Raw genomic sequence first — 21,653 nt, forward strand, 5'->3', positions numbered from 1 at the left:
CTAAACTACATACTTTGTAAGGGCAGCTGCAGTACATATTAAAAGTAAAAAGTATAAGTATGCGATTTGGAACACAGGGCTGGCTCTTGCTCCTGTTCGCCATGTTGTTCTTCCTGCTTACAGTAACCATAGCAACGAAGACGGCCCAGGATTCATTGCGAATCGAACATGCGCAGATGTGACTGAATATTCCAGTACGGGGCATTTTCAGATTAAGGCGTTTACATGGCACAATATTCCGGTTGGAACAGCAGGGAATTTTCTCCAACCGGAATACGACCTTAATCTGGTTCGGTGTGTTTACATGACTCGTGCGCAACCGGAATATTGAGGATATTCTGAATAATACAGGAATATGGTGTGCATGTAAACGTGGTCATTGTTCTCACCTGGACACACACACACACACACACACACACACACACACACACATGGTTTGGATCAGCCGCTCGGTGTGAACACGCCCCGAGTCCGCGGCGCCAAGCCCGTGCGGCGCCTGCCTCGCGTCCCTCCCGGCTCTTTCTCCTGGGCGTCGGGCTCGGCAGCACGTAACCTGAAGAAGCAGGTTATCTGTTGTGCGAGTGATTTGTGGCTGCTGTGCACACCCCTGCAGGTAAACACATGACTCATATGATCATGTACAGGGAGATAATAGGCCGACTTGTGAAATGTTTACCCAAACGGCTCAGGAGGGAGAGAGCAGCCAGCAGCATGATTCAGCAGGGCGGCCGGCCACTTTCCAAAGTGCACAGGCTGCTGGAACGGGACGTCTGGAGGCCTCGAGTCACAGGTTCGAGCTCCACGAAGCGCCAGCGCGACAGGCGGCTCTGCGGCTGCTTGCAGTTTGACACTGCAGCGCTGCAACTGAACACTTTGACTCTGGATTAAGGCTCAGTTCACAGACTGATCATCGAGTGTCCACCGTAAAGCCAAAGTCCGATGGGAGGTGATCAGAGCCCAAAGTGATGCCTTCACATGCCTCCCTCCGTCTGACGAGCAGCTAAAAAACACAAAGAATTAATTTTATAAAGATATGAGCAGAGAAAATTATGTCAGTCTTTATTATTTTAGTATTTTAATCAATCTGGAACCAGGAAATGTTTGGCATTTTTACTTGATAAATGACGATTTTAATCAAATTTCTGTTGATCAGCTAATACAGTTGGTCCCTCGCTATAACGCGGTTCACCTTGCGCGGCCTCGCAGTTTCGCAGATTTTTTTAAGTGCAATTTTGCATTTTTTTTTTTTTTTTTTTTTTCACAGCGGATTGTGTTCTGCGTCCTGATTGGCTAAGGGACTGTAGACCATTGTCAATCAATCTCCTCCGTGCCGTGTCTCCTGTACAGTAGGGGAGACTGGGGTAAGATGAGCCATTTTTCATATTTAGGATCACTACATCAAGGCAATCATAGTTTTGTCACTAACTGATATATCTGCATATATTTCAGGATGTTGTGCATCTCTTCAAACAAACAGAATGAGTGTAAACATAACTGTTTCTATAATATAGCATGTCCAAAAAAAGTGGTCTCGTGGCACAACTTACCCCGTGTATGGGGTAAGTTGAGCGTAGGAGCAGGGTAAGTTGAGCCATATCCCTACTCGCCCCCCACCTTCCTCCCCACCTCCATCCCACCCCTCCCTCACCTTCTCCCTCCCTAAATAACAGTCACTTCTTCACATTCATGTGTATTTTTATTTATTAAACACAATTCAACAGGTACAATAAACAGATGTTTTAACATGCCTTAAAGTGCGCTTGGGAAGAGAACATTAACAGCTGTGTTTTTGGAAAGAAAACACTACAACACTAGTTTCTTGGTGTCCTTGCTGACAGTAAGGTCAGTTATGAACATATGAATGTAACACATTTAGTGGCCGCGGCCACTATTGGCCACCACATAGCTCCGCCCCTGGCTTTCACTCAATATTCCACCTGTCGAGGTTGCAGGGGAATACAAATTGCTCAGACCTCCTTGCTGTACCACCAACTCTGTGAAGTTTGGGGAGTTTTAGAGATTTAATATTTAACCCTCGTAAATGCTTAAGGGGTCAAAACGGCCCGAGCTGGTGGCTCAACTTACCCCTGGCCAAATGGGTCAACTTACCCCAGAGCTACCATTTTGACTTTTTTAGTCCCCACAGCTAAAATGGTGCACTTTTATGCTAGGTTTATGACCTCATGTTGTAGCTCATAGATACCACAATTGATGTATAAAACAAATTTAAAATGATCTATTTTGGTTTTAACACAATTCTCATGAAACTGATGATAGACTAAATTCACTTTCAAGAGTAAATAATGTTTTTTTTGGAAATAAATGTCTAACCACTTTACCCATGTGGTTCTTACCTTCACAGACTCCATGAAATGATGCCTTCCTCCTAAATATTTGGTCACATGATCAATATTTTTTACCGTTTCCTAGCAACAGGGGGTGGCTCAACTTACCCTTTGGCTCAACTTACCCCAGTCTCCCCTACAGAATGCGTTCATTCTATAATACTGGACTTATTTTTCTACGAAGGTTTGAACTTTGAGAGTTTAAACAAGAGAGAAAAGTGAGAAAATGTTAATGCCTGTCTGAGAAAAGTGTATAAAGTGTGTAGTGAGGGGTTTTACAGCCTTAAAACATCTAGAATAATTGTAAAAAATAAAGCTGACTACTTCGCGGATTTCGCCTATTGCGGGTTATTTGTAGAACGTAACTCCCGCGATAAATGAGGCGACCACTGTACTGTGGTTCTCAAATGGGGGTCCGCCCCTGGGGGCACGTGAGACTTTTTAAAAAATGTTTATTAGAAAAAAAAAATGTAAATGTAGGTTAAACATTGTTTTTTGCACTGGTCAGGAGGAACTTGACTGAAAAAAAAAATTCAAAGGTGGCACATTAGTGAAAAAAAAAGTGAGAGAACCACTGAGCTTTCAGCACCAGTATAATGTCCGTTCCATTTCAACGAGCTGACTCAGTTTGTTTTCGTCTGCGTTCGTCGTTTTTGTGGAGAAAACCTACTATTACATTAATGCTACCTTTATTTATTTATTTATTTTTTTGACCATATTTTTTTATTTGGTTTTCTTTTATGACACCCAGTGTACGGGATGCAGCATTAGACATAATACAGAAACAGATATACAAACAACAACCAAAAAAAAAAAAAAAAAAAAATGCTACCTTTATCACGTTAGCTGGATTATTATATTATACAGAGCAACAGTTTCTGCGTTTGGTGGGAGGCTGTGACCCCGACTGGACTGCTGTTCCCTTTTCTAAAAATGAGCTCAACAACTTTTCCCACCACTGCACCTGAGCTCAGACGGGATCCAGGAGCCTTTCAGAGCAAAGTCGAGGCTGTTCTTCTGGATTTAGGGTTAGTAAGAGGAACGCAGCTCTCGCCCTCCCCCTCCCTGGGGGTAACGGGAGGGGGGAGGGGGGTCGGTGTATATTGATCAGGCAACCGATGCCCCCAAACCAGCCAACAGAGAGATGTCGATAGTGCCAGAGAGGGAGGGGGAGGGGGGGGGCTGGGGCGGTGAAATGACATTGAGGAAAGGTCAGCGCCGCTGTCCCCGGGATCCGGCCCGCCCGGCACCGGACGCCATCGATTTTATATCAGCCCCCCCTCTGTGTGAGCCGGCAGCGCCCAGAGACTTTCAGCTGAGGTGGAAGAACTGGAGCCGAGCAGCTAGTTAGGATCAGGTTTAACGGTTTGGGACGGGGCGGGGAACCTCCGGCCTGCGGGCCGTACGTGGCCCGCGAGACAGTGTGATCCGGCCCGCGAAGCAACTCAGAGCAAGGAGCCTGAACAGCTCGACCACGACGACGTCAAACTGATCATTCAGATTCATACAAGTTCAGATTCAAGCATAACACATCCGACAAGTTTGGTCCATTAAATCCTTCCATGTCGCAAAAAGTAGAGCCTCACCGGGAGAGTGCTGCTCCAGAGTGGATGAAGTGGATTCAGACTGCAAAACAAAACCATTCTGAGCGGCGACACAAAGCTGAAAAATAGATTTGAAGGCAGCGAAACAACACAAGATGGTTTTGGTTTCGCTTTCGTCGCTGTTTCTCAGTCCCCTGGCCTCCAACATGGTGGAACTACTTTCTGCTGGGGCGCCGTGGCAGAAAATAGTTCCACACTGCAAAAACGCAAAATCTTACCAAGATTATTTGTCTTATTTCAAGTCAAAAATGTCTTATTTCTAGTCAAAATATCTCATTACACTTAAAATAAGACATGATCACCTCAGAAGTAAATTGTTTTTAGACAATTGTCTCTTGTTTCAAGTGAAAATTCACTTGAAATAAGTGAAAATTAACTAGAAACAAGAAACAAATTTTGCCAATGAAACAAGCAAATTTTCACTTGAAACAAGAGACAATTGTCTAAAAACAAGTTACTTCTGAGGTGATCATGTCTTATTTTAAGTGTAATGAGATATTTTGACTAGAAATAAGACATTTTTGACTTGAAATAAGACAAATAATCTTGGTAAGATTTTGAGTTTTTGCAGTGCATGATTTATTCAACTTCAGCTCCCAAGGAAGCTCTCGCTCTCGTGACAGGGACCTGGTGGCTGTGTCTCACTCACACAGAGCAGCACATTGTGTCTCCACAGTGATGTTTCCTCTTGCGCCACCTGCAGGGCGTCTGTGTTATGGCACGTCTGTTATTCTGAGAGCAGGCAGACCAGAGGCGGCTGCTGGATTTCGTCCACCGCCAGTCGGGGGGTTATTTTCCAGCCCGGGTCACGGCGGCGTCCGACCAGCAGCGTGACACAGCTAATGGAAGATGGATTTCCTTTAGCTCGGCTCGATGCCTGCAGATCGACCCCCCCCCAACACACACACACACACACACACACACACACACACACACACACCCTCCACCCCCACCCCACCCACCGTCACTGATGTCCACTGACAAAACACCCGCAAAAAACAAGCAGAGCGCCCCGTCTCTCTGTTGTTATTGTCACTGTTTTTGTCTTTTTGTTGTTTTTTGGGTGGCTTGGTGAGGAGCGCAGACGCTGCCTGTGTGATGAGCGGGCGAGCGAGCGAGCGAGCGAGGGAGGGAAGTCATTGAGAAGTTTGGCAGAGAGCGAGCCAAACACCATCTGCCGTGGCTCCCTGCTGGTCCAGACCTCAGAGATCCCTCCATTTTCTACGGGGACGATGATGTCATCAGCCCGGATGGAGTATTAACGCGTGTGTGTGTGTGTGTGTGTGTGTTTAAGTGCATCCGCAAACTAAAGCGCTCTCAAGTAGCCGTTTCATTACGGTGCATCCGCTCAGTTTCTCGGCGTCAGCGGAGGACGAGCAGCGTGGTCCAAGCGGCGGTCTGCGGGCCGCGCGGCGTCTCCGTGTGGAACTGCGGGCGTCTGAGGCGCCTCATGGAGGGACTGTTGATATGTTTATTGTCATCTGTTTTGTTTCATGCGTTGGCAGCGTGCTCCGACGTTCAACCAAAGCCAGTAAAGCTCTTTGAGTTGAACGGAGCGGAAAATATTTTGTCAGTGATCGAAGGTGATTCAGTTTCTCAGTCACTTCAAAGATCCTCAGTTACAGGAACTGAGATTTTGTTCCGTTTATCTGCATCTACGATTAATGACGTTCAACGAAGACGTTTTTATAATCACGTTTTGTCCACATAGTTCAAATTAAAGTGAGTGAATTTTAAAAATATCACATCTCTGCTGAAGAAACCGTTTGAATTTCATGAAGTGCAAGAAATTAATTTGGACTAGTGCTGAAACAATTAGTCGACATTTGCAAACTGCAGCTTCACTAAGAGTGTCTTCTTTATCATCATTCATATCTATAAAATGAATAGTTTGTGTTTTTTCGGCGGCTGGTCAGATTAAAGAAGACATTTGAAGACATCACTTTGGGCTCTGATCACTAACCATTAGACTTTGGGTTTAATTTTTACATTAAATAATTAATTGATTATTCAAAAAAGAGTTAACTCTGTTGTTTTTCTGCATAATACAGAGCCAATGGAATACAGTTGGCATCTACCTACAAGTGCAAATAGTTTATTTATGCTGTAAATAGTGTGCAAAATAGCACAAAAAAAGTTAAAACAGTAAATCAGGAATATTGCAAGAATTTTTTTTTGAATATACAGGCAGTTAAAGGATTTCTCAAATGCCATGTGCAGAAGAAGGCCGGGGAAAAGGGATGAAGAGAAAGCCGGTTAGCACAGGTAGATTTATGCTGGAGAAACCAGATCCCTGTCGCCATGGAAACCCTCACTCGTATTTCTGAACGGCTTTTTAAAAAAACTTTCTGTTCTATGCGCTCGCTGAAGAACAGCGAATAATTTGACGTTATCGTTACCTCTGTTGAAAATTAAGGAACGTTCCCACCATAGGCGGTTCTAGGGGGTGGCAGGGGGTGGCAGCTGCCACCCTAGAAAAATGCCTTGCCACCCTAGTTGCCACCCCAATTTCAGACAGTTTATTTATTTATTTTTTAATTGTGGCTGTTCGGAAACTCGCTGTTACGAGACTCAAATGTCCGAGTGCAAATAAATGCAGCAAAAGATGACACTCCTACTATTTAAGGGGTTGATAAATGAATAAATAAATAAATCAAAATATATATATTTCTAATTCCACCTTTTGGTTTTCTATTCAATGCTTTACTCATGTACCACAATAATGGAATGTTTTTGAGTTAAAATATCCTCATTTGGGGGTTTTCCAAGCAAATATTGATATATGGGATCGTTTGGTATTAAATCAGCATATATATTTCTGCCACCCCTTAAAGTCTCCATGCCACCCTCTTGCCACCCCATGAATATTTGTCTAGATCCGCCCCTGGTTCCCACCCTTTGGAGCGAAGGGGCGGAGCTTGACCGGCTGGGGTCACTGGACACATGTCACCTAACTTCCTGCCAAAACCCGATTAATCTCAATAATCTGATTTCTGTGCATGTAAAAAGTAACGATCAGCGTCCTCAGTGGAGTTTTGTTGGCCGTGTGCACCGTCACTTCATCATTGTGAATTTATTTGGAGATGCCAGAAGGTTAAAGGTCAGAAAAACAGGGTTGTAAATTTTTTTTGTTTTGTTTTTACAGTTCAACTCTCTTCATGGTTGGGTTTGTGGCTCACTTTTCAGCTCACACTTTGGTTTGTTTTGAAGTTTAACTTGAAAAAAATGGAACAACTGATCAAATTTATGTGTTCATATGAAAATCGAGCTGTAATTCAATATTACTCATTCCGTTTCATCAGCTATTAGGCATGTTCAAGAACTGCGATGAAAAAATTAATTACAGTTCAGCACACGTGCACTGCAGGCGCACGGCTCTCAGCTCTCGCTCCTGCAGCTGGGAAATGAAACCAGCACCAGCCGCCCTCTTTGCTGCCTGGGTACAAACTGGAGTTTTCTGCCTGTTGGCCGCTGCAGAGAGACGCCGTCTGCTCGCCCGCTGTCCCTGCCCAGATTTTCCCATCAGCTGTGTGATACAGCGCTGATGGGAAAAACCCCGTGTTGGACGGCAGATGATTTACTGTAAGGCAGCAGAGACTGAAGGCTGACTGCATCTTCCCTGCAGCCCGGCCACTGAAGCCAGCGCTGCTCCTTTAACATGAGCAAGGCCTGCAGGGTCTGGAGACGTCACCTGAGCAGCCATCCATCCTGTACAGCGGTCCCTCGTTTATCACGGGAGTTACGTTCTAAAAATAACCCGCAATAGGTGAAATCCGCAAAGTAGTCAGCTTTATTTTTTCCAATTATTCTAGATGTTTTAAGGCTGTAAAACCCCTCACTACACACTTTATACACTTTTCTCAGACAGGCATTAACATTTTCTCACTTTTCTCTCTTGTTTAAACTCTCAAAGTTCAAACCTTCATAGAAAAATAAATCCAGTAAAAAAAAAAAAAAAAGCATGCAAAATTGCACAAAAAAAAAAATCGGTGAAACTGCGAGGCCACGAAAGGTGAACCGCGTTACAGCGAGGAACAACTGTATTTAACAGAATAAACTGCAACACTTTCCTATAAATACACGTCGATGTTTTTCTACTCAACCCACGTCCGCTTCATGAGTCTTTTCTATTGGCTCGTCGAAGCGCTCTCGTGTCTGGTCGCTCCTTCCTGCTGCACAGGAAGGGATGCAGTTTGCAGTTTGTTTGGAATAAACAGCAGAGGAAGAAGAGCTGGGTAGTTAGCATGAGCGGCGATAGCCACCGTGGCTGAACGGGCAAAGAGAAACTCAAACTGCATCAACAGGAAATCCCAAGGCCAACAAAGTGAAAATATCCCGTTTGGATACAAGGGGAGCTCAAGTATGACGGCAAATTAGGGCCGCTGTAGGGAGGAAAAAATATCTCTGAGAGTAAAGTTATAAATGTATAAGAAACTCCAAAAATCTGTGATTGTACAGTCACAAATTTACAAGAAAAAAACTTGGAAAAATACCTCTTTTATACTTATCTTTCTTAAAGGAACCACATGGCTTACTCAAGGGGTTCGGTAAAATTCATTCACAGATTTTTCACAGTTTGGATCTAACTTAGCCAAACTTTTGCGAGGTTGGATCAGCCTCACACTGCAGACGCTGCCATGTATCAGGCCTGCAACTGATTATGATTTTCTCATAGATTTATGAGTCTAATCTCAGAATTTCTGAGTTTTTTTTTTTTCTGAATATTGCCCCGCCCTCTCCCCCAGCCCTATAATTTCTCTTTCTCTCTAATGGCCCTAACACGCCGTCGTACCAAAGCCCACCCGGCCCTGCTCGGACGAATTAAAACAGTTTGTGATTTTTAGGAACTCTCACATCTGGATGTATGATGATGATAGAACTCAAGAATAAGAATAAATAACAAAATCCATACTTTTATAACTTGGTTTACCTTCCCTTTAATGTCTGGAAAAGCCTCAGTTTCAATTTGATTTGAACTGTAAAATTTTTCATTGGTAATGGGGGACTACAGATAAAATACGCTTAACATGTTTTTGTTTTAATCAAATCTGCTTTACTGAACGCAGCTGCACCAAATTCCCCTTAACGCCCTGCTGTCATTTGTCCAGTCATCTTCTTTCCGTTGAACATTATTGTTGTTATGATTATGATTTCTAAAATTTATTCATTTATTCATTGATTTTTTTGCCCAGTTTTTTGTTGCTTTATGTTTTTGTAGCTGAATTGCTCTTAAATTCATTTCTAAGCAGTGTTAGAAAGTCTGAACTTTGGTTTTGTGAAAGCTGCTCAAACCCTGATGAGAAATCTGTGAGTTGCTCAGAGGTTTTCACTTTGTCTTTTTCGGTAACCTTTGACCTTTCAGAGCGTTGCGGCGCTCAGACGCACACGGCAGCGCTCTGCCACTGAAATCTGCTGTTGTTTTGGCTGTTTTCGGGACGGGGAGGGAAATACGAGCCCCGGCTGTCAAACTGATGGATGACATCACCTCCAGGTCTCACCTCACCTGCCCGGGGTGTGTGTGTGTGTGTGAGAGAGAGAGAGAGGTGCGTGTGTGTGTGTGTGTGTGTGTGTAGGTGTGTGTACATTGTAAACCTCTGACCTTCCCTTTATGGGCTTGACACAGTTGGGACACCTGGCACACACTCCTGATAAGAGCAGCACTCCCACTATGTTTCAGCCTACATATTGTGACCTGAAAAGACCTGCACGCACACACACACACACACACACACACACGCACGGCCTTTGAGACTGGACACTATGATACAGATGACATAAGCTGTAGTTATTTTTGATCGATGTTACGCCTGTGACTTGACTTGCAGTTTTGTTTTAAGGCGGTATTTTATTTTGATGTAGTTTCTCTCCATGTGCAGCTCGATGGTGACGGCGTTCTTTATCAGTCAGTGTGTGTGTGTCTGTGTGAGTGTGCGAGTGTGTGTGGGCTTGGCGAGGTGTGTCTGCCTGACATTTCTCAAAGTCACTGTTTTCCTATGACTCCACATGTTGTAAAAGTGACTGGAAACACGCCCTTATTGCACCAGCCGGCGGGTGGCCAGTCAAAGTTCCTGACTCACTTGTTCCCAAGCGTTTTCGTGACCTATTCAAAAAAATGCAAAAAGGTGACAAATCCAAAATTTTCAAGTCAAGGAGAATATTCACATTTCACCTATTAGACTAGAAACAAAACGTATGTGTTCGGAGCGTTCAAACCCGAATATTTTGTCCTTCCTGCCTTGAAAATTTGGGGATGTTCTTCCTTTTCACATTTTTGGAATCTGCCCATCGGATTTTGGGTTTAGCGCTCCCCTGAGATTCATATCATTGAAGCACGGCCTTCCCTTCCAGCACAATTTTTGGGACCTGTTTTTGTGTTTTTCCAAGTTGATAATTGAATGAACAAAAATAGACCCTTTCTCATTTCTGTAATTCAGATTTTTTTCTGACAAAAACATATTCTTTGGTTCTTTGGTTGTCAAACGGTTCCAAAATTAAGCTCCAAACTTTGTGGTCAAAAAAACATTTTCCTTTTTTCACAGCCATCTGACATGCCGCACACCTAAATCCACTCTTAAAGGCACAGTGTTCCCAGTTTCCCTCCTGTAAATCAGTGGTTCTCAAACTCTTTCCAATAATATTCCCCCCTTTGAAATATTTTTTCAGCCAAGAATCCCCAAACCAGTGCAAAAAAATAATAATGGTAGAAAAAAAATCCTCTATGCAGATGACACAGCTCCATCAGTGTGAAACTGCTTTTGCCTTTTTTTCTCTTCTTTCTCGTTTTCCAGAGATCTTCTGGGATGTTTGTTGTTGTAATATCGTGATGTTGTGTTTTGTCCATTTTTTGTTTGTTTGTTTTGTTTTAGGGCTGCATGACAGTAAAGGGATGCAGTTTTTGAATTTATTCGACTGTTCATGCTGCTCCATCGTCACAGCCACATTACTATGGTTGTGTATCAGTTGTGTTCAAGTATTTGTTTGTTTTATTTAAGCTTTATTTAACCAGTCAGATCATTTGGAATTAATTTGTATTGACAGTGGTGGCTCGGCAAAAGGCAAAGCCTCTCGAGACGAGGGGGTAGGGACTGAAATGAAAAAGGAAAAAAGAAAAATCTGATATCTTATGAAAGCGCCATTAGTCATCCCTTCAGTATCGTGGCGATATCGATGTCGAAGTGTTTGCTGGGAGATACTGCGATACCTGATGTTGTTCAGGTTTCCAGTTGGAAGTGAAGATGACGTGGAGCTGATCCTCCCATGTAAACGTCACCTTCTCAGCAGCGGAGGACAAATCATCTCTTCCTCCCGGACTAACGAAGCCGTTTCCGGTTCCACGCCATTAAGAACGGCTGCTGCCACCGCCCTGCTCCGGAGAAACACAAAGTTTACAGGCAAAGACAAAAGATTACTGAGAAACCGGGTTATGGCAGGGAATTGAATAACTGCTAATTGTCCCTGGACGGTTCCAGCCGGCGGATTTCCCGAATGGGGCGGCAAAAACGGTTTTTGTTTTCCTTATATCTCCATCAGATTTAATGTTAAATTATTCAGCGTTCTTCAACGTCCATGTCGAGCATGTAGGTTTTATTCTCCTGGGCGGTGTACAGTGCGTATGTATAGTGTTTACCGAGTCAGTTTCATTATTTGCGGTCACTCCTCACACGTTCCCGCCTAAAAACCCGTTCAGGAATCGGTGAGAGGGTTTACGTGGCACAATCAAGTTTTTTTTTTTCCAGGAGAAGTCTAACTGAAGGTACTGCAATTCAATATTACGTTTTATTGCGATTTTTTTTTTTTTTTTTTAATTCTCCTCCAGTTTGTGTGTGTAAAGTTTGATGAGGCTGTGATTCTCCTAGAGGTCACTAGAGGTCATTTTCTCCAGCGACGTCCAGTTGGACAAAAGTCTCTGCCTGCAGTGAAATGGGTGCTATGGGGGCCAACATCATCACACAGGAATCAAATGTGGCTCATTGAATCCACCAGAGTCTCAGCTTTCCAGTCAAAGCCAATTGATGCAGCTCCAAGTCTGTTTAGGCCCCAGTCTGCACACACACACCATTTTACAACAGGCCACAAGAACACATGTGGACTGCAGGCTTTGGGGCCCAAACTGCATGGGATTAGCAGAAGGTGGGCGTGTCTGCAAAGGGGAGAGAACCCATTTTCATTCACACAGCTGGAGGTCAGAGGTCAAGGCACCCCGCTGGAGATGAACATGACAGATTTTCCTTCACCAAAATTTAGTTGAACTTAGGAGCGATGTTTAGTCTCCTTGCTGACAAGCTGGCATGACAGGCTGAGTACCAACAGGTTCCTCAGGTCGTCTGTATCTTTACTTAAATTGATTCTGTAACAAAAAAGAAGTCACTTTTAAAAATCATTAAAAAAAAGAATCGTGATACTTAACCCTATAAAGCCATTTGTATCATATATGAGACACATTTTCAATTCTGTTTTTTGTTTTCAGTTGAATCAATACTTGACCAAAATACTGTTGTATACCTTTGAACACTTCCCCTGTTCACCCTGGTCCATACCATTGGCACTTCAAGTACATATCATATATCATACACCAGAGAGGTCGTAATAACATATTTTTTGAATTTTTTTTATATATATATTTTGTTATAGGACTAAATAAAGGGTTCAGTTTCAAAAAATTGGATTTTTTTCTTTCATAGTTCAGGCTTTATAGGGTTAATTGAAGTGATATTTCAGTGAGTGGATAACTAAACACACGAGGGAGAATAACCCGTTAAAGGTGCATCTTATTTCAGTGAATGTGAACATGTCGACTGTTTCTGATCTAAACCTAAACAACACGATCGCAGCGAAGCACAACAGCGCCCCCTAGTGTCAGAGCAGCTTCTGCAGCTAACGCAGTAACCGTAAACAGTGTGAGCTAGCTGTAACAACAGGGCAACAGATAACTAGCTTAGCTCTGAGACTGGAAGACATGGATGTCACACACACACACACACACACACACACACACACACACACACACACACACACACTGTAGTGGTCATTACGTCTGTGGTTGTGGTGGGTTTAGTTTTTTCATCTTTAAGGGCTGGCATGGTGCATGTGTGTGTGCGTGTGAGTGTGTGTGTGTGTGTGTGTGTGTGTGTGTGTGTGCCACTGCAGGCTGCCAGCAAATGCGGTGATGACTCATGCTCCACACACGCATACACACACACACACACACTCACACACACATGCACCCGTTCTCTCTCTCTTTCTCCCTCCTTCTCCTTCTCTCTCCCTCACTCACACACTCACACACACTCACACACACACACTCACACACACACACACACACACACACACACCAGCTCCATCTGTGTGACGAGCAGGCTGGATCACACGGTGCAGGGAAGCGGTGTGAGGCGGGAGACGAGGCAGGCGGCGTCTCCCACCTCGCTCGGGCCCGTTAGGATGTGGCGTCGTCGCCTCGCCACAGCAAACCCCGACGACCCGTCGTCAACGGAAACCACCGCCACACTGTGACCGTGGAAACGGGATGTGCAAGAGATGTCGGAGTACAAAAGGCAAGGGGGAGATGATTTTTTTTTTTTTTTTTTTGTAATCCCCATCACTGCTTTTTAAAATGATTATGCACCTCGACGCTGCTTTCGATGGCGCTGCCTCTCCGTGTGCGTGGATGTGAAGGTCTGCTCTCAGCTGGCGGCTCGTTTGGCGAAGGACGGCGTTTGTTTTGGTTTTGGGGAGGTGTGTGTGTGTGTGTGTGTGTGTGTGTGTGTTGAGACAGAGCCCCCGTTTCACAGGCGTCAAACATCAGGCTGCCGTGCGTACAGCCGTGTGCAGTGGTGGTTTGGTGGTTTTGGTGGTCCGGCCTGCACCGCTCAGCATCCAGCAGTGTGTGTGTGTGTGTGTGTGTGTGTGTGTGTGTAATCATAGGTGAGTAATGTTGTGTTCACTGGTGTTCGGTAAAGAGCACGCCAAGGAGGAGGACGGAGCCACGCCGGCGAAGACATCGAGCGCCGTCGACGGTCACAGAGAGGCTCTTTGCTTGTCTGAAGACGGAGGGATTTTGTGTGTGTGTGTGTGTGTGTGTGTGTGTGTGTGTGTGTGTGTCAGCGCTGTAGTACCTGCACACATCTTTTCTGACATCTTGGATTTTGAACGTTGACTCGACTTCTAGGCTACAAGTAACCATCACTGTCCTCGTCGATTAATTAAAGCATCATTTTTTCTTTTTTTGATGAGCAGATTTCTCTTGTATCAGGGTCAAAAACAAAGCGAGTCCAGAGTCACGGCTTCACATGTCCTCCTTAATGTGACCAGCAGCCAAAAAACCCAAAGTATTAATTTCATAAACATAAGAACAGAGAAAAAGAAGACAGTGTGAGCGTCTCAGTGAAGCTGGACTCAGACAGTTGAGTGTTTTTTAATGGATGAGGGACAAAAACACTTGTGTAGTAAAAAGACAGTCCATTAATTTTCTGTTAATCGACAAACTGATTAACTGACCGAACGATTGAGAAAAAAATAAGATAATTTTAGTGACGTTCAGGTTATTTGGTCTGCAGCCCGACAAGCAGATGACAGCGTTACTCCTGCATGTGAGACATTAGTTTGATGCAGAGATGTTTTCTTGCGGGAAGATGTGTGTCTCCTGTTGAATTCACGACATGTAAACTTGAATGTCACTTACTGACTTACTGCCTCGCTCCAAGACGGACACAGTGGAGCCCCCTAGTGGCAGCTTTGAAACGGCGAGGAGACGGCCAGACAAAATGGTCTGATTTTGCAAATTTTTCAGTTCGAGAGTGCATGATCTTCTGTGGAGGAGATCTCTAAATTAAAATTAAAAGTTTTCTTAAAGGATTTTGAACGTCTGGCCCGTTCGCTGTGATCCCTCCACATTTTCCAAGTCAGCAAACCATTTATCGGATCCGGCAGGGGAACTGAAGAAGCTGATAATCGGCTGTGGAGAGCAAGACGTTTCCCGGCTCAGGGACTATTTTCCCTGGCGGAGGAGGTGAAAAAGTCCTGGAAACCCAACAGTGCTGCTGCTTTTAGGAAAACTCATGTGGAGGACTTTATCCCGCTGATGGAAAACTGGAGTGAAGAAAGTGTGAAGGCTCTGAAAGTTCATGTTCATATCGTCGTGGAATGAATGGAAACCAGCGGCTGGAGGAAAGGGAGGAGGAGTGATGTGGCAGCTGCTCGCTCTGGGAGGAGAGCAGAGGAACGTTCTGGAGATGTTAGACTGTAAACCTGCAGAAAATCACTGACATGAAGCTTCACGTGTTGGTGTGTTAGAGCAGGACAGCAGCTTTGTCCTGTTCTTCTTATCAGAGCGTCGACATGTTTCCACTATCAGCTTTTAAACAGGGAATATTCATAAAGCCATTTGATCAATTGATATCACAAGTGTGTGTGTGTGTGTGTGTGTGTGTGTGTGTGTGTGGTGTTGGCTGAGATGTGGCATCAGTCCCAGCCTCCCACAGGAGCCAGATGGCTGATAGTTTAGCAGGTTGAAAGCTGAGGCCGACCTGGAAGTGGCTCATTAGAGGATTTCAACCTGAACTTTGTTTTTTCCTACTTTTCTTGCCGTCGTGACGAATGATTGTCTTTCAATATTTCACCGCTTCACTCCGCAGAGCTTTACCTACCTCCAACACACACACACACACACACACATTCCCCAACCTGAAACCCAATCAGTGGTTAAAGTGTGTGTAGGTAACTCTGCACAGGGTGTCCGTAAAATGCCCTAAATTCAGTTTTTGCAAACATCAGGCCTTAAATAGTCCACTACATTTGAATTTATGGGTCTTCATCCCAACATAACACATGTGACTTAATTTATTCATCTGCTCTCAATTAGTCAAGTCAATTAGTCGAGTTCTTCTGCAGTGAGAGTCAAACTTCCTCAGGAATGAAACTGTAAATCTACTGAACCCGACGTCATGTTTACCACGCAGGAGAAATCCTAGAAAATCCCTGGACTTAAATGTTCTGTGACAGAAAAATCTCTGATTGGTTGATTGATTGAAGCACCACCTAAACTGCACTAAACCAACAACATAACCTCTGAAATGCTGATTTGAATAAGGAAATAAACACATCTTTAACTTTAAAAATTAAAAAACATTCAATTTGACTCTCTGATGCTTGTAGATATCCTGTTATGGCACCGGCGGAGTTCCATGCTTCTACTTTGCTGGTTCTACTTTTTGTGATTTCCAAATTTCACAATAAAAGCCACACTACATGGACGTGAGGACAGTTTAGACTCCAGCTGAGGTTCCTCCTGCATGAGGCACCAGGGCGGCGAAACGTAATTAAGTGATAAAGTGTGAGGACAAAGGTCGTTTGGGTTTTTATCGCCGTCAGTTTGTCTTTCCCAGCATGCACTGGGCTCCTCTCTTTAAATTAAGACGGTTTAGTTTCTGCACCCTTGTTGTTTTGTGTGTTTGAGCCTTTTTCAGAATTTCGGGATTCCAGTTTCAGATCCAAAGATTCAGAGTTTCCATGATGAAAACATGAAACTCCTGAATTGTAGAAGTTTTTTTTTTTTTTTTTTTTTTCTCTGGTGCTAAAAAAACAGTTAAGGGCAGTTTCAGAGACGAGGGAAACCTCACGCTGTCGTGATGTGGTGAAGGATAACAAACTCAATTCTCAAAAGAATAAAACTTTGAAATGTTCAGTACAACTCTTTCACTCCATCATAACCCCAAAAATAAGAGGATTCTTCTACATTGTTTATGTTTTTGTGAACATTTCACATCAAAATCATCAGATTCCACACAGGAGTTTTTTAAATTAATTGTGCTGCGCCCTCCCGTTTCTAACTGCATCCTTTTAAAGAGACTGAATGTTAGAAATGCAGCCTCCGTCCTGAAGCGTCAGTCCCAGTTTCCAGCCCACGGCGCTGACACCTGCATGTGTCAGACAGCCCTCCTCCTGTCGCCGGGCCGGCTGACGTGTCCTTCCTGTCGCCTCTGTTGCAGTGACAGCTACATCGTGCGCGTCAAAGCGGTGGTGATGACCAGAGACGAGTCGAGCGGCGGCTGGCTGGCGCAGGACGGCTGCCTGAGCCGAGTGGGCGTCTGCAAGGTGCTGTCGGCCGAGCTGCTGGGACGCAACGCCTTCCTGATCCACGGGGAGCGCCTCAAAGACAAGCAGGTGGGTCAGCTGTCAGGCCGCCGCCGCCGCGCGGACGCCGCCGCCACGTCTCCGGCCTCAGAGGACACGCAGAAATGTGGAAGGCAGCACTTCCTGTGCAGCAGGAAGGAGCTGCCAGGCTCGGTCGTGCCAGCTACTTCATGATATATTATATTCTTACTATAATATTCTTACTACAATTATTGTCTGAAGTAGTAGTATTATTGCTATTAGTATTATTATGATTATTACTGTTTTTGCAACCACTCATTACTGCTATTATCACTGGTATTACAATACAGCCCTATGATGAACTGCATCGTTCTATGTCCTGCAATCTGCTGCTCTCTCTCTCTCTCTCTCTCTCTCTCTCTCTCTCTCTCTCTCTCTCTCTCTCTCTCTCATGATTTGACGCTACACAAATAAAACTGAGTATTGAGTAATTGAGTATCACGATACGGAGGCCACGATACGATACTCATCACGATACACACCGATATCGAACGTTAACCGCGTCCCACACAGAATTTAAAAACAGCAGCTATTTATTAAAAACTTATTTATATAAAGAGAACAAGAACAAGGCCCAAAGGGATCTTAATGGTAAAATAAAATAAAATAAAATTTTTGTAATGCAGAGTTTTGAAAGTAAATTATTAGTATCATAAACTTAAAATGGCATTTTTCTGTTTTCTTTAAGTGCACATCATTCATACAGAATGACTTATTTTTCATCCTAGTTTTTAACTTGTTTTTCTTTTCTGACTGGATTATCTGGTTCATTGCTGCTGATCTGAGAGTCACCAAACATGATTTCGTTGTCTGCCCACGGTGGATTGATATGAAATTGTTGCAGATTATTTTAAAGCTACATTAAGCAAAACTGCATGTATCTTTTGTATGTAATATTGCGATGTGAAAAGTCGTCACTTCTGTATCGGCCTGAATAAGCTCCTCCTCTTCCTCGTCTTCCTCCCTTCGCCTCTTCAGCTTCATTCAAAGCGTCTCTGAAGCGCCTCCTTCTGCAGATAAACAGATTCCAGTTTCAGCTCAGTGGTGTCAGTGCCTCTGCAACAGAGAAAGTTCATTCAAAGCAGCTTCACCTTGTAGCTCAAAGTCTGCAGCTTCACCACATCTTCAGATTGGAGCTCAGAGACAAAATAATCCAAGTTAATCCAACAGGAGGCTTGAGAGGGTCAAATGTGGCCCTCATTTCCATCCCCAAAACTTTTTTTTTTTTTTGCCTTAAACCAGGAAGCAGGACTGACTCTGTTTGTTTACGCCCTCTAGTGGTCAGAAATGGTTTAGTGCAGCTTTAGAGGTTAGAAGTTTGTTTTTGCACGGTGACAAAGCAGACGTGATAAGAAGCTCCTGCTGGTCACAGCCCGCTCTCTGAGGCCAGAATCGACCAATCAGCTTCCTCGCCATGTAAGTATCATTCAGGTGACGTGACCTTGTTTCCTCTGTGTCCGTGTCTCAGGTGATTCTGGAGTGCTTCCTGAAGAAGGACCTGGTCTACACCAAGGCCACGCCCACTTTCCACCACTGGAAGGTTGACAACAAAAAGTGCGGTCTGACCTTCCAGAGCCCGGCCGACGCCCGAGCCTTCGACCGCGGGGTGAGGAAGGCCATGGAGGACCTGACCGAAGGTACGCAGGGGGTCGGGCCGCCGGCCGCGCGGTCCCGCAGGTCGACCCGAATCTCAACAACGGGCCGCGGGTTTGGCACCTGAGTCAGCTGGCATGTCCGTCAGCAGCCGTGTGTCCCGGCAATGAGTGGCGGAGCGTCAATTTATGCAGGGAATGGACGGCTCAATGTTTCTGTCCATCAGGACGAGCTCCATGTCAGATGAGGCGCTCTGCTGCGGGACGCCGGCATCAAGCCGCCTCTGAGTCCACTGTGTTTCTCGTGAAATGCTAAACAGTGAAATCTCAAATCTTGCAGGAAGTTGCGTTTGGTCGTGACGTATTTACCACAAATTAAGGAGACCATCGTTTTGCTTAGCTGCCAGAAGTACGGTTGACCATGCAGTGGAACACATCAAGGGAAGACTTCAACGTTTTGGGCAAAACTTTCCCAGACTGAGACCAGATACCATTTCCACCTCTGGACATCCAGTGGCTCAGCTCCTAGCGTTTCCTGTTAGCTTAGCATAAAGACGTCTATGGGAGTCGTAGATCGCCATAAACTTCAAGGGGATTTTGCCCAAAACGTTGGAGAATTCCTTTAAACAGCGGGTTTGTAGATCATCAAAGGAAGGTGTTGTGCAGTTTATTTAGTACAGAATTGGAGTGGAGTGTCCCTGATGCAGGAAACTCCACCCCTCTGGTACTCCAAGAGGCTTAAAACAAATGCTACTGAAGGAACCTGTGACCAGCAGCTACGTGCAGATGGGCTGGTTCACTTCAGCACCGGTTTTCTAGAGAACCAGCATTTGGAGACATTCGGAGTCCAGTTCAAAGCTCACGTTTGACTGGTGAAATGGTACAGTTGTCTGGTGTGTGCTGGAATTAAAAAATACACGAACGTAAAAGTAGAGGATCAAAGAGGAAAGGCACGACTGTAGAAACTGAAATGTAAAAATCCATAACCTATCGATGCATTTCTCTCTCTCTGACTGATGGTTTTATGAAAGTGTTCTCCTTAGATTTGGGGATTTAACAGCCAAACTGCCCTGACAGTGAGTAGAACCCGGTGCTTGGTGAGAGTTGAGGCTGACTGTGTTTCCTCTGTCCTGCAGGGTCGACCACGTCCTCGTCCACGCTGCAGAACGAGGCGGAGCTCGGCGACGACGACGTTTTCACGGTGAGACGCTCCTCCTCTGGCAGTTAAGCCAGGTTAAGAATCAAAAGGCCTTGCAGAACTTACATTTGATATCTTTTTTCCCAATGCACCGCTGTGTTGTCCTAGCAATCGACCAGTATTAATCTTACTGTGCCGATACTGATTATTAGTAATCCAGGACACCAATAACAGATATTTATGGTCAATATTAATTTATAATAAATTTTAAAAATTGCAGTGTCAACCTAGCTTTGCATTAAAACATTTTTCATTAACATTATTATATCAGTAAAATACAAGAAAACTACTAGAAAATTTTAAAAAGCAAAAAACAAAAAACTATATTTATTATTACTTAAATGACATATTTAAAGGTCAGATTAGTGATACTGGACCGACACCAGATTTCTTGTGAGGCGTCAAGGCTCAGACGAGGCTGCGCACGTTCTATAAACTGAGAGTTTTCAGGGAACTATGGCACAAATAAAACATTTTCTGGAACGTAAGGACTCTGGTTCATATTTTGGGTTTTCACAGCCGTTACCTCCGCCAACGGAGCTGGACACCAGAGTGCAGATCGGTCCGCATGTGTTTGTCCGATCCGCAGACGAGATTTAAATCAGAAATCAGAAAACCTTTATTGTCCATTGCAAAGCAGTGGAAATTGGTCTTTGACGTGTCTCTCATGAAATAAAAAGTAACACAGTCAAGGTTAAAAACAGCTAAAACAGTCCAAATAGCTCATCCTCCACCGCCACGCTGCACTTACCGCCTGAAATAGCCCACGTGTTGCCTTCAGCGTCGTCACGTAAACTCCAGCACTACACAGGACGTTGCCCAAAAAAGACAGTACATCCATCATTTTTCAATAAAACACCACCAACATGACCAAGCCCGACCTGGACATAATTTCTAAATTTTTGTCCGAACCCGACCTGGCTGGTTCTGATTGGCTCGGGTCGGGTGTCCACACTCTGCTGAACAGGGGTTACATTTTAGCCCCAGTCTGCCTGTGTTTTGAGCAGGATATCTCAAAAAGTTGAGATCAGGTTTGCATGAAACTTTGCAGAAACGTTGATCATGAGCCAAGGAAGAACTGATAAATTTTTCACGCTGACTGGCCAAAGTGAGGCACGGCGGTGGGTGCGATTCACTTTTGTTGAAAATCGAGCATGTGGAAGTGGCAGATCTTGACCAGTGCATAGTGCAGGTGGAGGTAATGAATAGTATTTTAATAATTTCTAATTGCTAGTTTAGTTGTTACAGCTGTTGGCCGTACTTCTGTCTTAACGCAAAGATTCATAAAAACTCCAGTTCAAAATGTTGGAAGTCAGTTTGAACCGTTTTGAACTGAGCAGCGGACGAGCCGACCTCCCGTCTGTTTGTCAAATATTTTCCAGGAAAACTTACAAAGTATAAAACCTGAGGAGCAGATCTGAGTTTCTGCTCTGCGTCAGTTCTCCACCTTTCAGCCGCCCACTTCCCTTTCTGAAACGTCAAAATCCTCCTGTGCAAACTCAGCTGATGAGAGGCATTCTGAAGTGTAAAAATAACCAGTAAAAAATAATAAAATCAAATAATAATAATAATAATAATAATGATGATAATAATAATAATAATAATAATAATAATATAAACATAATTTAAAGAATTTTCTGAAAAAAAAAACCCTGTAAACTAAAACTGTAAAAACTGTAAACTGAACTAAACTGAACTGTAAAAAATTACTACAAATAAAAGCAGGGAGATTTTATTTATTTAATTATTATTATTTATTTTTTTT

The 21,653-nt window shown here is 44.0% G+C and overlaps 1 protein-coding gene and 1 long non-coding RNA gene across 2 annotated transcripts in view; both read left to right on the forward strand.

Annotated features, from left to right (window-relative positions):
- Nucleotides 1–21,653, forward strand: part of LOC115368554 (uncharacterized) — a 67,581-nt gene that overhangs the window by 28,557 nt on the left and 17,371 nt on the right. The gene's annotated exons all lie outside the window — the stretch shown is intronic.
- Nucleotides 1–21,653, forward strand: part of spred2a (sprouty related EVH1 domain containing 2a) — a 35,807-nt gene that overhangs the window by 4,375 nt on the left and 9,779 nt on the right. The window contains exons 2-4 of the mRNA XM_030064400.1: nt 16,933–17,107; nt 18,567–18,735; nt 19,827–19,891. Coding sequence (XP_029920260.1) covers nt 16,933–17,107; nt 18,567–18,735; nt 19,827–19,891 — 409 coding nt within the window. The remainder of the gene's footprint in view (nt 1–16,932; nt 17,108–18,566; nt 18,736–19,826; nt 19,892–21,653) is intronic.

The sequence above is a fragment of the Myripristis murdjan genome, chromosome 1 (genome assembly GCF_902150065.1).
Source record: "Myripristis murdjan chromosome 1, fMyrMur1.1, whole genome shotgun sequence".
Lineage (NCBI taxonomy): Eukaryota > Metazoa > Chordata > Actinopteri > Holocentriformes > Holocentridae > Myripristis > Myripristis murdjan.